The sequence below is a fragment of the Ochotona curzoniae genome, unplaced genomic scaffold, assembly GCF_017591425.1.
Source record: "Ochotona curzoniae isolate NIBS_2020 unplaced genomic scaffold, NIBS_Ocur_1.0 contig_883, whole genome shotgun sequence".
NCBI lineage: Eukaryota > Metazoa > Chordata > Mammalia > Lagomorpha > Ochotonidae > Ochotona > Ochotona curzoniae.
The window spans coordinates 43,667,092-43,683,529 of NW_024466599.1; the positions used below are offsets into that span (position 1 = coordinate 43,667,092).

General features: G+C 36.3%; 1 protein-coding gene across 3 annotated transcripts in view; it reads left to right on the forward strand.

The window, feature by feature from the left end:
• Positions 1-16,438, forward strand: part of USP34 (ubiquitin specific peptidase 34) — a 204,572-nt gene that overhangs the window by 118,046 nt on the left and 70,088 nt on the right. For all 3 annotated transcript variants that reach the window (XM_040993392.1, XM_040993394.1, XM_040993393.1), the window contains 11 exons: positions 1,840-1,940; positions 2,131-2,340; positions 5,527-5,652; positions 8,357-8,479; positions 8,586-8,669; positions 9,176-9,262; positions 10,964-11,164; positions 12,642-12,724; positions 15,065-15,105; positions 15,208-15,332; positions 16,226-16,378. In XM_040993392.1, coding sequence (XP_040849326.1) covers positions 1,840-1,940; positions 2,131-2,340; positions 5,527-5,652; positions 8,357-8,479; positions 8,586-8,669; positions 9,176-9,262; positions 10,964-11,164; positions 12,642-12,724; positions 15,065-15,105; positions 15,208-15,332; positions 16,226-16,378 — 1,334 coding nt within the window. The remainder of the gene's footprint in view (positions 1-1,839; positions 1,941-2,130; positions 2,341-5,526; positions 5,653-8,356; positions 8,480-8,585; positions 8,670-9,175; positions 9,263-10,963; positions 11,165-12,641; positions 12,725-15,064; positions 15,106-15,207; positions 15,333-16,225; positions 16,379-16,438) is intronic.

Below are 16,438 nucleotides of genomic sequence, written 5' to 3' on the forward strand. Positions count from 1 at the left end.
AGGACCAATTTTACCATCTTTTAGCTTCTTTCAGATCGCCCATGTGGTGTATGGGCTGAAGGAACTTTAGCTATCTTGCACTACTTCATAGGCACCTTTTCAGGGATCCTGATTGGGAAGTAGAGCATACCAGAAAATAGACCTAGCAACCATATGAAATGTTGGTGCCTGCCCTAAATTTGTAATTTTTATTAAATACTTAGCAATTATGTATTTTTAAATACACTGTGTTCTTTAATCCTGCAGTGCACCTGTACTGTTAGTGCCTTGCTGATTTACCAGAACAATTTTGTTAGTTTCTTTAGAGGAGAATCAGTTATTGATTACACAATAAATCGCTAAAAGCACATTATGGATAATGAGCTTAGATATTAAGGATTCACTGGTGGCTATTACCACCAGTTGGATTGCATTATTACAAACTTTGTTTATATTATTCCCAGCATACCATATTTGTGCCAGTTTGAGTCTCAATTGCTCCTCTTCCTATATAGCTTATTGCTAACGTTCTTGGGAAATCATTGGAAATAAATCAATATGTGTATAAACACACATTGATAATGTAACAGAAGCAGAGAAGCCAACACTTACCTGGCCATCACATATTACACTTGGCTAAGCAACTGGAGATGGTCCACATTGCTTGGACTCATCTCCCGTGCAGGAGACCTAGGTGGTAATCCAGGCTCTTGGCTTTGGTTTGACCAGGCCCTGGCCTTTGCAGCCATTTGGAGAGTAAATCAGCAGGTTTACTTTCCGTGTGTGTGTGTGTCTGTGTATCTCTGCCTTTCAAATACATAAGTCCTTAAAACTTTTTTTTAATGTTTAAGCATTATACAATAATCAGCTTGAATTCCTCCTATATTTAGTATCTAAGGCACATCAGTGCATGTAATGAAATTAGTTGAACTTGGTAGAATTAGAAATTATAGGATTTTTTTTCTTTTTCTTTTCTTTTTTTTTTTTACTTTTATCATGATAAGATGGATAAATATACAAATATATTGTCAGGTAAACTGCTTGTAATGATGGATGAAGCAGAGTATAAGATTGATAGCAAAATGAGACTCTCAGGAAGTGGTCAAGAGGAAGTGCTCCTGTGAGGGAGAACAGAAGAGTATAAGCTAAGCCATAGAATTCTGGGGCTGTGCATTTTAGCACTTGAAAGGGGAACATGCTTGGCATTTTCAACAAAAATCCAGAATGCCCAGCCGCATAAGTATAGGTAGTGAGACTGAGGATGTTAGGAAAACAAACTGAAGGTATATTGTAGACACAGGACTCTATTTATTCTAGGAATGCATTCTGCCTTTTGAGCTTCTTCCGTAGTTTTAAGCTATTCAGTAATAGATTTCAACATTATAACTGGTATATTTTTTCAGATTAGGTTTATTCTTACACCCTGTCCCCAGTTTCCAGAGTTTGTTTTGTTTTGTGGATAAAACCAAAGGAGAGGGAAATCAGTCATTGCAAATACATGCTTTTGTTGTATAGCTGAACTGTTAACAAAGAATCTGATTCAAAGAATAGACTGCTGGGCTATACAGTGTGTTCCCAGAAAGCTCCTAGAATGTTTCTTCCTTACATTCCTCATCTTGTTAACAAAAGAAATGTATCTTACTAGACTGTTGCTAAATGAGAATTGTAGTTTTTTCTGCCTGTTAGCAAGCCTTAGGCAATAGAAAATAGAAAGAAAACATGCATGTTTCTGTTTCCATTTATTTCTGTCTCCATTTGAGAATTACATTTAAGCTCAACATGCAGTGTACTTGTGTTCTTGTCAGTTAGTCTGTTAAATCTATCAAAAAAGAAATTGTCTTCCATTTTGTTATTATGCAGGAGGCCTCATGGGGCCTGTTAGGATGATTTCATCTGGACATGAGTTAACAACAGATTATGATGAAAAAGCACTTCATGAACTTGGCTTTAAGGACATGCAGGTAGGTACTTCATTTATGGTTTCAGTTTTAATTATGTGTGCATTGTTAGCAGTTAGTTGATTAATTGAAGATCTAGTGAAGCTACTTATAATTTGTTGTTAAAGATTAATGAGTGAATTGAAACATCTTACTATTTTATTAAGCCAAGTCTTAATTCAGTTTTTGCTTCTTTTTTCTTCCATTTTTATAGATGGTATTTGTATCTTTGGGTGCACCCAGGAGAGAGCGGAAAGGGGAAGGTGTTCAGCTGCCAGCATCTTGCCTACCACCCCCTCAGAAGGATAACATTCCGATGCTTCTGCTGTTACAAGAACCTCATTTAACTACTCTCTTTGATTTATTAGAGATGCTTGCATCATTTAAACCACCTTCTGGGAAGGTTGCCGTGGATGATAGTGAGGTGACTGTATGAGATTGCATTTCTAAGCATCTTGTTTGATTTTTGTTGAAGATAAATTTTCTTAGTAACCCTTTCAGAACAGTAATACCTAGGAACTCATTCATTTATTTGTAATTGTTTAAATGCCTAATGTGATCTAGGAATATGGTTCCCATTATAGTGTTTTATAAGGGTGATTAAAATTTGCAGTTTTGGCCTGTTTTGATTCTCATTTGGGAGACAGATATTCAATAGATGAGTAGTGCGAAGCCAATAACAGTAGTTTCAGAGAGAAGTCAGTGCTACATCTAAGTCATGCTCTACTTTGGGAGAGTTACAGGTTGGTCTGCAAAGGTTATTTGAATCTACAGTCTGATCCAAAAGGTGAAAAACAGCCAGTTAAAAGGATAAATACTATTGATAGATATAGTGATTTGGTTTCTGATGTCCTTAATAAAGTTGGCAGATCTAGACATTGTCAGAGAACTAGTGAGTAGCCTGTGGAAACTGTGAGGAGTATAGAATGAGAGTTCTGAGGTAGTAGGTAAAGTGAAATAAGTCAAGACTGTGAACAATTTCCATTTTACTTAAAATGGTTAGAGTTAACCAAGTTTGAGGGAAGACCTACACATTTTCTTCTCCTTTAAACCTTATAGATTTGTTTGACAAAAGTAGTGAAGGCACTAAGGAATGTAATACATTACTAAGAAGGTGATGACTGTGCTCCAGTATAATAGAGACGTGAGGCAGTGGAAATAAAGTGGGTAGCACATTGAAGCAGTATTACTTGGCAGTGATTCAGATACAGAAAGATGGCTGGGGTAGTGGGGTGGATTCCATCTACGATGAAGAAGAACATCCATCCAAGGTAGCCGAGGTGTATCAAGGAGATACCAATAAGCAGTTGACTGTGTATCTTTAGAGCTGAGGGAAATGGTGTGTTTGGGAGAAGTTGGTAAATTTTCATTATACTGATGGTATGTGAAGTCACCTATGTTTAAAATTACATTAAATTAAAAAACTCGGCCCGGCGCGGTGGCACAAGTGGTTAAGGTCCTTACCTTGCACGCCCGGGATCCCATATGGGCGCCGGTTCTAATCCCGGCAGCCCCGCTTCCCATTCAGCTCCCTGCCTGTGGCCCAGGAAAGCAGTAGAGGACAGCCCAAAGCTTTGGGACCCTGCACCCGCGTGGGAGACCCAGAAGAGGCTCCTGGCTTCAGATAGGCATAGTATCGGCCCGTTGTGCTCACTTGGGGAGTGAATCATCGGATGGAGGATTTTCCTCTCTGTCTCTCCTTTCTGTATATCTGCCTTTCCAATAAAAAAAAAATAAATAAAAAACTGACATGAAAATGAGAAACAAGACAAAGCATAATAAATGTGTAATATTATCTAATAGAATCATTTTTTGTTCACTGGCTTTTGAAAAATGCCTTATAAAATGAATTATGCCAAGATCTTTTTTTATCCAGTGAATCACAATTTTGAGGTTGCATGACAGGTAAAAATGATCATATTTTCATGGTTTTTTCTTTATTAAGCTACTAGGTTTTTTTTCCCCCCCCTTTCTTAAATAGCAGTGGGATAAGATGCTTCTGTTGCTTATGACACTGACATCGCATATCAGAATGTTGGTTTGAATTTTAGCTACTTCTCTTCCAATCCAGCTTTCTGCTGCCACTTCTGGGAAGGTAGTAAAAGATCACTTCACTACTTGGGTCACTCACTGCCTTCCATGTGGGACACCAAGTTGGAGTTGGTTCCTGGCTTGTACCTGACCCTTCCTTACCTAACTGTTGCAGCAATTTAGAGAGGGCAGTAACATGGCAAAGATCTCTCTTGTCATTTCTCCTTTCAAATCAATAGTTATTTTAAAAATAAAATAACCAGTAGCAAAGTGTTTAACTTTTAACTCAAAGGAACTTCTGTAGTTTTTCTTTATAAAATGGATTGATTATAGCATTATATGGATATAATGTAACATCCTTTCTAAGTATTTAGCCAGGAGGTTTAGATGGTAGTGTGAAGAATGTGTGATAGGGTTTAAAGACTGTATTTGAGAGGACCAGTATTAATCCTCGTCCAAGGAACTCTGTGCCAGAGAAGAAACATGTCAATTTAGCAGAGGTTTTATTGAGTTAGTTTAACAGCAGAACAGTGTCTGAGGTAGGGAGTTGGTAGGTGTTTTTTTTTTTTTTTCAAACAATAGTGGTTTAAGCTCTGAGGGGTTTACCAGAAATAAAAACAATAAACTAATGGACCTTTGCCATTTATGTCCTCCTGAAGTACCTTTTGTTTACAGCAGCATTTAGTTATGCAAAGTGTGAGGTCTTTTTTTTCCTTAAAAATCCTTTTGTTGTGTGTAGAGCCCAATCTTTGTTATTAAAAAAAATGGCATATTTACAAGGGAGTTGACTTCTACTTAACCAAAAACTCCATGCCATTTCCCCAACAAAAGTAAAAGAATTACTCAAGGGTCTCTTCTCTTTATTCATCTGGTTTGTGAAAGGTTGAGTTTACCTTGTGTAAGTACAATCAGCTTACCTGTGCCAGGTACAGTCAGCTCTTATCCGTTGGTTCCAAATTCCTAGATTCATCCAACTGTTGATCAAAAATAGTAAGAAAAATAATAAATGATGTGTAAGCTGTCATTGTTCATTAGCTCCAGGAATGGCATTTTAATTTTTTTTTAAATTTTGACTTTTTCTAACTATTTTCTGAAACATGAATTTACTATTGTCTTAAGCAACAGCAGCATCTTATCTCACTGTTAATGTTTAATAGAAGATAGTGGGAAAAAGAAAGTTATTTTAAAATTGTTTGCTTTCCTGTCAGTCTCTGTTTATCTCAGACTAAATAGTGAGATACTGACTAGTAAAATAAGTGAAATAGGCAGGTATGTTCTCATATATGGAACGTCAGGTATGTAACTCACCAATCCTTTGTTCTGATTAGGAGATTAAAATTTAGAAAAGTGACTATGTAAAACATTTGTTTCATATCCCTTTGAATAGTTTTCTGAGAAAAATGAGCCTCCTTGAAACGTTATTTCATAATTAACAAATAATAAATAAATGGATAAATAAATTCTGTTTATCATGTGAAGTGTTATATTTATTTTACAAAGTAAATGTAAAAATTTAGGACACTTAATTGCAATGATTTCATTTACATACATTGAACTTTTAATTTTTTTTGTGGTGTAGAGTTTAAAATGCGAGGAACTTCATCTTCATGCAGAAAATCTGTCTAGGCGTGTCTGGGAGCTACTGATGCTTCTTCCTACGTGTCCTAACATGTTGATGGCATTCCAGAATATCTCAGATGAACAGGTGAGCCTATCTTACCTTTCAGTCTCCTGGAATGTGGTGTTTGTTAGCTTGTTTGTTAGCACTTCTATTGATAGTAAATGAAATCACCTGTCCATCTTCACCTTTTTCCTTTTATATTTTCCATATACCCTTAGTAAATTTGGTAAGTGCTACTTAATGTTCATTTATTTATACTAAGGCTTAATAATGTAGGCCAAATACAAATTATCTTTCAAAAATTAGGAGTTGTGGGCCTGGTGCCTAACATCATCTCCTTGCACGTGCCAGCATCCCATATGGGTGCCAGTTCTAATCCTGGTGGCCCTGCTTTCCATCCAGCTCCCTACTAGTGACCTGGAAAGTAGTTGAGAATGGGCCAAAGCCTTGGGACCCTGCACTCTTGTGGGAGACCCAGTGGAGGCTCTGGGCTCCTGGCTTTGGATTGGCTCAGCTCTGGCCTTTGTGGCCACTTGGGGAGTGAACCATCGGGTGGAACATCTACCTCTCTCTCTCTCTCTCTCTCTCTCTCTCTCTCTCTCTCTCTCTCTCCCTCCCCCCCCCCCCCCCCCCCCGTATATCTGCCTTTCCAGTAAAATAAATAAATCTTAAAAAAAAATAGCAGTTGCATTTGTAGTAGTTTCTTTATATTACTGCTTGGTTTGAACATTACTTTTTGTTTTCCACAAGGAATGTGTACAGAATGTTTCAAGTGGTTTTGTTTGATTTTTGATACAGTTTAGTTGGCACCAGGCTCTCCCTTCCCCCTCCCCCAGGTTTATTCTCTTCCCCTTCAGTCTTACAAGTTGTTTGTGAGTTTTCCCAAGTCCATCATGCTGCCACTTGGGAGTCTGCCATTAGTGTAGGAGTTTGTCATTTTGTTGTAGGTCCATCCTGTGCATGCATTACTTACTTCACTACATTTCCACTACATTTCCATGATGTATCCCCTTGAGTACAGTTCACCACAGGGAGAAGAAAAAAAAAAAAAGACAACCTTCATTCACATGAAGTTAAAGAACATATAGCAAAGGTATTAATGTGACGCCAGGGTGTTAAAAAGAAGTGTCTAGCATCTTCATGTAGGAATCAATGTTGGTGTGTGTTCCAAGGCACTAGTGAAGGTACAATGAGAACTAGAATTTCATTAATTATGGGCAGTAGGAATAAGTGATAAAAAATGATAAAATTAATAATCTCAGGTGATTGTAAATAGTCTCTTATAAATGATTGATCTTAATACAAAAGGTACAAGTAACTAGGAAGTGAAATAAGGTAAAATTCACCTGTAAAATCCTTAGATTTGATATCACATTATGTTATACTAGAGCAAACATATGATATCTGACCTTTTGGGATTGGTTTATTTGCCTTAGCATAATGGTCTCTAATTTGGCTCTTTTGGCCAAAAAGAATTGTACTTCATTTTTTAAAAAATAGCTGAATAGTATTTCATAGTGTGGATGTACTACAGTTTCTTAACCATTCCTCTGTTACGGGCATTTAGGTTCTTGATCTGAATGTTTATACATTTAAGTCAGAACTGACAGAAGAAAATAAAGCAAATAAATTGAATATGCAAGGATTCCTAAAAAGCTCTTGAACCATAGATACGTGGATTTGGCTAGCTACTCATGAACTACCTGGATTTTGAAATTTTTTATACCATATCTTCTTGTAATTAATTTTAAAAGAAGATGAAAAAATATAAGATCTGTCATAGTTTGATTTTTTTCATAGGGACATTTCCTTACATAGCTAGGTAGTTGGGTATTTTTCTAAAGATATTCTTAAGAGACTTTCTGGCCTGGCACAGTAGCCTAGTGGCTAAAGTCCTCTTCTTACATACACCAGGATTCAATATGAGTTCATGTCCCAACCGCCCCACTTCCCATCCAGCTCCCTGCCTGTGGCCTGGAAAGACATTAGAAGATGGTCTAAAGATTTGGGACCCTGCACCTGCATGGGAGGCATGAAAGCAGCTCCTGGTTTTGGATTGGATCAGTTCCAACTATTGTGGCCATTTGGGGAGTGAATTGCAGGATGGAAGATCTTCCTCCTGGTGTCTCTAACTCTCTGTATATCTGACTTTCCAGTAAATATAAATAAATCTTAGGAAAAGAAATGTAAAGACTTTTAAAAAATCTGTATGATAAGGATTTTTTAGGAGGAGTTGAAATCTCCAGTAAGACTCCTGTAGAATGAATTGAAAAACAAATGTCTTAATATGCTAATTATCATGTATGGTTTACAGCACTAACTTTAGATTTTCAAAAGTCCTTTATCATATGACTTTAAAATGAGAAAAGATGGACTCTAAAAGATGGTGAATGATGACTCAGAGTAGTTCTCATAACATTTCAAAGATGCATATTAAGTGTCAGTTATGTCTCTTAAATTTACAATAGAAACTATCATTTCTAAATTTTTGTGTTTATCTGTGGTTTGTTAGTATGTAGCTATAACATAAATATATACTCATTTGGTTAGCTAATCAGTATTTTAAAAGTATAGTTATGATTTCTTGAAGGAGACTGCTCTGGAATATTTGCTTCATCTGTTTTGAAGTTTCCATCTGTTTGTGCATTAATTTTATTTCATTAAAATTTAATGAATAATTGGTGTTTCAAACATATCAATAACATGACTTACATAGTTTGTATGTAGTTTCAGTTTCCCTCCATATGTTGACTCCGGAAACTTACGTTTTTCTTTTGTTAATTTAAAGAGTAATGATGGACTTAATTGGAAAGAGCTTCTCAAAATTAAGAGTGCCCACAAGCTGTTGTATGCCCTTGAAATTATTGAAGCACTGGGAAAACCTAACAGACGAATAAGGAGAGAGTCAACGGTAATTCTTTTTATTATTACTATTAAATAGTTGTATTGTCTTTGGAAATTATGTGTTCTTCTCATTCTGCAATAATCTTCTACCTTTTTTCCACCCTTCCTCACAGGGGAGTTACAGTGATCTTTATCCAGACTCCGATGATTCAAGTGAAGACCAAGTAGAAAATAGTAAAAATTCCTGGAGTTGCAAGGTTTGAGCATACATGTTCTACCATGTGTTGATACATGTTTTCCAAAGTTGGAAACCACTTTATTTCATATAGAAAATCATACCAGAAGCAGAGCAGCTGTAGCTTGCAGTGTCACCTACATGGGAAATTGGTGTCACTGATATCAGTTTAATATGCTGAGACATTCAGGATGCAGGCCCCTCAATCACAGTAACATTAGCTGAAATTATGTAATGCTTCATTATTTCTAGTTCTAGTGGATCTTACCCATTGAAATGTGTTAAGAATATCCTAGTGTCTGAGGTTAAATGTGTAAAGGAATAAAAAAAATTTGTTTATGTACTTTTCACAAGATTTTAAACAGGAAGTTCTTGGAAGTAGGATTTCTATTACCATTTTCTGTTTATTATTTCACTAGCTTAAACAAAACTAATTTTCCAGATGAAAGATGTGGCAGAGATATCAGCAAGCAGATAATCATTACATTTTGTTTTTTTCTCTTACCATTAATACCAAATTATTGACAGTTTGTTGCTGCTGGAGGGCTTCAACAATTACTAGAAATTTTTAATTCTGGACTTCTGGAGCCTAAAGAACAGGAATCATGGACTGTGGTAAGTGAATATTCACTATTTCGGCTAATTGCGAGATGTATTAGACTCTACCATCAAGTGTAACTCTAATATATATTCATTATAAGAGTATGGTATGTGGTAGAAATTTAAAGGATTTAAAGGCAGAGGAAGTGATAGGGCACATGTTAGGTGAACTTTTTTTTTTTTTTTTTAAGATTTGCTGATTAATTTTCAGAGTGACAGAGAAATCTTTTGTTTGTTGGTTCACTCCTCAGAGGTCTAGGTGCTTTGCCAGACCCTGACCATGATCTGGAGCTTCCTTCAGGTTTTACACAGGGTTACCTGGGGAGATATCTTCCACTAGTTTCAGCAAAGAATTGCATTTGAACTGGAGCAGCAAGGATTTGAACTGATGCCAATATAGGATGCTGATGTCCCAGGGGGCCCTGGGATTAAGAAGCTGTCACACTGTTTTCCACATGATTTATATTAAGCAAGATAAGGAAATTTTATTTTTGTCACATCCATGTCAGCAGTTGACCTAGTCACATTTTAGGATTTGATCCATTTTAGTATGCCTGTTTAATGTTTTAACATCATTTGTTGAAACCACTGTTCTTAATCTTTTCCAGCTATCTTGGTCTTTTCTTAAAATTCAGTAATAAAATGCTATTATTGAGGGGGAAATAGTCTTCCATTGTGGGTACTGTGTGCCACTTGGTGTTAGAACCAATAACCAAGGTTTATTGAAGAGCAAGCTGTGTAATGTTGCATCTCAATGATAATCTAAGTGCTAGATTATGTTTATAAGAAGGTGTTAGGGCCTGGCGGCATGGCCTAGCAGCTAAAGTTCTTGCATTGAACACACCCGGGATCCCATATGGGCGCTGGTTCTAATCCTGGCAGCTCCACTTACCATCCAGCTCCCTGCTTGTGGCCAGGGAAAGCAGTCGAGGACGGCCCAAAGCTTTGGGACCCTCCAGTCACGTGGGATACCCAGAAGAGGCTCCTGGATCCTGGCTTCGGATCGGCATAGCATCGGCTGGTGTGGTCACTTGGGGAGTGAATCATCAGAAGGAAGATCTTCCTCTCTGTCTCTCCTCCTCTCTGTGTATCGGACTTTCCAATAAATAAATTAATTAAAAAGAAAAAAAAGAAGGTATTAGGCTTATAAGGAAGTGTTTTGGACTTTCATAAGGAGCTGAAGGCACTTGTAAATTTTATTTTTCATAAACAATATTTTACTAATGAGATTTTTAAATTTTAATGAAGTATACGGGAACCTTTTCTGTTGAATTTCTATTATTGAGAATTATTTTGATCCCAAAATATTTTGTGTGTGTGTGTGTGTGTGTGTGTGTGTGTGTGAGACCTATGTGGAAAAACAACATATAATATTTTGTCGCTTGATTCATTGTATTTGTGAGTAAACTGTATCTGCATTGGTATTTTAATTCTTTAAGAATTCTATACTGAGTCGTTTCTTTTCTAAAAACCCATCTCTGTTACATATACTTTTACGATGCTTTCATTAGTAAGTTCCATTGTGTTAATTGTACCATCTTGGTTTTTAGACTTTTTTTGTGTTGATAAAATCGGATTGTTCAAAGCATAGTCTTTTAGTAGCAGAATTTTTATAAGCACATGGATTATGTAGTAGCAATAATTTTTATATTCCTTAAATTTTAGAAGTATGTAGTAGCTATATTAAGATTGGAAATGATCTTTTCTCCTTCACAGTGGCAGCTAGACTGTCTTGCTTGCTTGCTGAAGTTAATATGCCAGTTTGCAGTAGATCCATCTGACTTGGATTTAGCTTATCATGACGTCTTTGCCTGGTCTGGAATAGCAGAAAGTCACAGAAAGAGAACCTGGCCCAGCAAGTCCAGGAAGGCTGCTGGTGATCATGCCAAGGGTCTTCACATACCCCGACTGACAGAGGTAAAACACAAAGCTCACTTGAATCACTGTGATGGCTTCATGTTTGGCTAAAGAGAGCATGTTTCCACTTGGTCAGGAAAAACACAAGGCTTGAGAAATTTTCTGGGTTACCCGGTTACAGCTGACTAGGTGAAGTGATGCCATCATTTTAAAGTGATAATAATTGGAATGATCAGTGCTTTTCAGTCATCATACAAAATGCAGTCATGAGTTAGGGCTCATTTTATGTTATCTAACTTCCAGAAAAATAGACGCCATATTAGGTATTTATTTCTGCATCAGACCTTTGAAATAGGGATTGATTTTGCATGAGTGTTTGAGAGCTGGAAAAGTAAAAAGGAAATAATGAGGTTACTCAGTTAAGAAGCCTTCTACTTGCCTGGAGTTTGAAAAATAGTTTAATGATGGGGGGGTTACCAGGAAGGAAGGATCCTCTTGAACAGGATTTGGCTCTTAGGAAAAAATGTGTTTGCTTAGGTGCTGTGAGATTCTGCTTAAAAATGCTGAAGATAAAATCAACTGCTCTTTCTAGACAGAATGCTCCTGAAATCGTAGTTAAAGTAGCAAGGAAGCAGTTTTCTTGTGTCCCAGATTGGCAGGACCTAATAGGAAGGTAACTGGCAGAGGATGATTTTAGTTTGTAATATGTAACCACTAGCATCATCAAGCTGTTATATGAAAGGATAGGTTTAGAGTAGAAAGTAAGTGTGATAACCAGCAATAAAAATTTTTATTGTGATTTTTATTGTTCATGTAATCAAATGCTGCTCTTCCCAACATCAGTAAGTGAATTAGAAAGTGCTTAAGAATAGCATGTTACCTCACACTTGCCTAAGAAGCACCAGATTAAAGAAGTTTTGCTGTGAGAGGAATACTGTAAATGTATAGGTGTAAACTACTGGTATAAATGGAAGCCTGGAGAATGGAGAAGCTTAGTGGGGTTAAATAAAAAAGGTGATGTGTCCATATAACAGGTCACTTAAATCTAATAAAATTAAACTCATAAGGATGAAAAAGTTCTGCAGTACTATATATTGTTACCTACGTTGCATAGCCTAGAGAAAGAAGGTGAGAGAGAGGGAACATTGTTTTGTCTGCTAGAACACTCTCCAGGATCTGCAGTGGCCTGGACTGTGGTCCAGGTTGAAGCCTGGATTCAGGAGCTGCTTACAGATCTTATGAGTGTAGGGTCTTGAGACATACTCTGCTGCTCTCCCAGGCCATATACAGGTAGACAGATTGTAAGTACTGAGCTGAACTTAGAACTGACACATATTTGGAAAGCTGGCGTTGCAGGTTGATGCTTAATCCTTTACTTACAACATTGACACCTAATACTACTTGTTTTCATAGTATTTAAAAATTATCATTCTTAGAATATTCTTTATTATAAATAAACATCAGAGCAATTTGGAGTCATGCATTAAAAATACACTTGTTTTATTTAAAGATGTTTTTAAATATTTTTGTTTTGAAGGTTTTTCTTGTTCTTGTACAAGGAACCAGTTTAATTCAGCGACTTATGTCTGTTGCTTATACATATGATAATCTGGCTCCCAGGTATGTATTTTCCTTTTTTATTATTTTATGTGTATCTGTATTTTTAGTAAGAAAAATGTTTTAAAGCTTTGCTTTAGAAAAAAATTAAAGCTAAAATTACAACGTCAAAAGTAATTCTCATGTCTATCATCTAAATGTATGTGTTGTTAATTTGTGAAACAAGTTTTCTGTGCGGGTTTGTATATTCCTGAATATTTTGAGGGTTATTTGAAGACATGATGTTTACCTGTAAATGCTTTGATACTTGCCTTCTCAGTCCGGAGGTATTATCTTAAAAAAAAAAAAAGGAACTAACTGTTTCAAATAAATCTGTTGGTTCTCTCCCAAAATGACTGCAGTGGTTTGGACAGGGCCAGAAGGCAACCTGGAACCTGGGACTCTGTCCTTTCTCCCTCATGGCTGGCAGGATCTCAAGTGCCTAGTCCATGATTTATTGCTTTTCCAGATACAACATCAAGGAGCTGCTCCAGGACTAGAGCTACTGGGCCTTGAGCTGGCACTCTCGCTTTAGGCTTTTGCTCACAGGTGGCAGCTTAGCCTACTGTGCCTCAGTAATTCCCAAAGGTATCAACTTAGTAGCTGTAGAAAAATTTTCAAATACTCAGAATTTAATAGTGATGTATTGTCCTAATGCTCAAATTGTCAAATTGTTTGTGTAACAGTATTTTTTTCTGGTCCAGGATCATTTACTGCATTTAGTCATCATATTTCTCTATACTTTAGGGACACTTTTTTTTTCTTTCCTTTTTTTTTTTTTTTTTTTGTATTTTTTTTATTTGAAAGGTAGAGTGACCCAGACCAAGAGACAGATATCTTTGTCTGCTAGTTTGTTCCCTTCATTTTCATACTTTGCAGCCAGGAGCCAGTAACTCCATCTTGTTCCCACATACATGATAGGAACCTGGATACTTTGGCTGTTCTTTGTTGTCTCCTGTGTGCATTGTCAGGAAACTGTATTAGAACATGGAAAGCTGGTGCTAAAAGTAGGCATTCTGTAGGCATTCATGCTGATAGGTAATTTTTGAACCTTTTTCTCTTGATACTGGTATTTTTTTTGTTTGTTTTGTTTTTTTCTAAGATTTATTTTATTTTTATTGGAGTGGCAGATTTATACAGATAAGGAAAGACAAAGAACTTCTGTCTGCTGATTCATTCCTCAAGTGGTCACATTGGCCAGATCTGAGCTGATCCAAAGCTGGAAGACAGAAGCTTCTTCCCATGGAAGAAGGGTTTCTTTCCTTTACTGTTTGTGCTGGTCACAGGCAGGGAGCTGGATGGGAAGTGAAGCTGCCAGAACACAAGCTGGCACCTATATGAAATCCTGGTTTCCGCAAGGCTAGGATTTAGCCAACATGCCATCGCACTGGGCCTTTTGAGTAATTACAGGCTAATTTGAATAAGGAGCATTTCTTAATTGGGTTTTCCAGATTTTACATTTGGAAAGTTTAATGCAAAACATTGACATTTCTTTCTGTCTCTCCTTTTCTCTGTAACTCTATCCTTGTAATAAAAATAAATAATTGTTCAAAAAAATAGAATAAGACAATTTGTATTGTCATTTTTTAATGTTTTAAAGTTTAGGATTTATGCCAGTATAATCTGTGTCTTTGTTATTCATGCACTTATTAACTAAATCATAAACTATTAGAGAGTTTACTTATTTAAGCTATGTAATCAGATTTTCTTATGTCAAAATAATTTGTATTATAATAAAATTACAATGATTCTTTCACTTTTGTTTTAAAACATACAGTTGTTTTATTGGGTAAAAACTCCAAACTGTGCAGTAAATCTCAAATTTATTCCTGCTGTCTGCAACTTAATTTGACTTTTCACTGATCCCTCATATACACAAAGAAGACAATAGAACAGATAAATCTGTTATGTTTTCTTAATTTATAATTTCTTGAGGGAAGTTATAAATGTTAAGGGTATAGTATGTGGTGATGTATTTAGTTCTTTCTGGGACTTGGAACCATGGCCTCACCTTGGAAGTGCAGGGATCTCACGGTACACAGTTTGTGTACAAGCTGCTTCACTTCCCATCCAGCTCCCTGCTTGTGGCCTAGGAAAGCAGTTCAGTACGGCTTAAAGCCTTGGGACCCTACAGCCACATGGGAGACCTGGAAGAAGCTCCTGGCTCCTGGCTTTGGATCCGGTCAGCTTCAACTGTTGTAGCCATTTAAGGAGTGTACCAGTGGATGGAAGGTCTTTTTCTCTGTTATTTCCTCCATATACGTCTTACTTTCCAACAAAAATAAATCTTTAAGGAAAAAAGTTTTTGAAAATTTAATTTTCTGTTCTATTGCTGAATTTAATCAGTTGTCGTGTATATTTCAGAGTTTTGAAAGCTCAGTCTGATCACAGATCTAGACATGAAGGTACGTGTCACATAAAATTGTGTTTCGCCAACATAACAAATATTTGTGTGGATTATGGACGTTGTCTTTCTTTTATTAATCTCTTAATGTCTTTTTCTGTAGTTTCACATTATTCCATGTGGCTCTTAGTGAGTTGGGCACATTGCTGTTCTTTAGTGAAGTCTAGCCTGGCTGACAGTGATCATCTACAAGATTGGCTGAAGAAATTGACTCTCCTTATTCCTGAGGTAAGAAAAGATCAAAGGTTAGTACTTTGGTGCTTCAGAAGTTTCAAGTTATTGTCACTAATAATAACAAGATCTAATGTAAACAAATATACATGCTTTCATAAATAAATCACACTTAATTCTTCAAGGTCTAATGTGTTTTGAATTGTGAGCCATGTAATAGAAGATTGAATGTTACATATTCTGTGCCATTCATGTTTGTCTTTCTGAAATGTGTTATTATTTTACTTTAACATTTCCTTTTTGTGTGGGAAGCATTTGAGCATTTCTTTTGTTAGTTGTGTATAGAATTTTTTTCTGGTTTTTCTGTTTAAATACAAATAGAGATGAGAAGCTAGAAATTAACAAACTTGTTTTGTTTCCAATGTTGACACTAAGGCTGGTCTGATATTCTCAAGTCACATCTTTATGTTGTACACATGCATACTACTAAGTGTATTAGTCTGAGTTCCTGCTCGTTTTACTAACTGTAAAGTTAATTACCATTGAATGCTCTATATGTTTTGGCTATGTCCCAGGTAGTCTTTGTGACATTTGAACGATTGTTTGTAATCAGTGAAAATGTTCTGATTAAGGTCTCCTTAAGCTGTTTCTATTTCTGAAAACACTTTTAACCTGTAAATATGAATATCTTCCTCTGAGCCCCCCTTTTTTTCCTATCTGTCGATATATTTGATTTTGATTTTCTTTTATAACTAGAATTAGACATTGTTAATCAGAATTTATTGCTGTATCCCTTGAGATTCTTTATGTGATCATGTTTTACATTCTGTGTATTTGTCCAAAGCATTATTTTAAAAATAAGTTAATGAAGAAGTCACCAAAAGTTATTGTAATATATTAACATCTGTTTTTTAGCACTAATTCAGACTGTTTGGAACTTTTTCCTTTAGACTGCAGTTCGCCATGAGTCTTGCAATGGTCTCTATAAATTATCTCTGTCAGGCCTAGATGGAGGAGACTCAATCCATCGCTCTTTTCTGCTTTTGGCTGCCTCAACATTGCTGAAATTCCTTCCTGATGCCCAAGCACTCAAACCTGTCAGGGTAAGATTTTACTGTGTTGGTGTGGCTTCTATTTTGGTAATTTTTATTACCCTAAAGTAT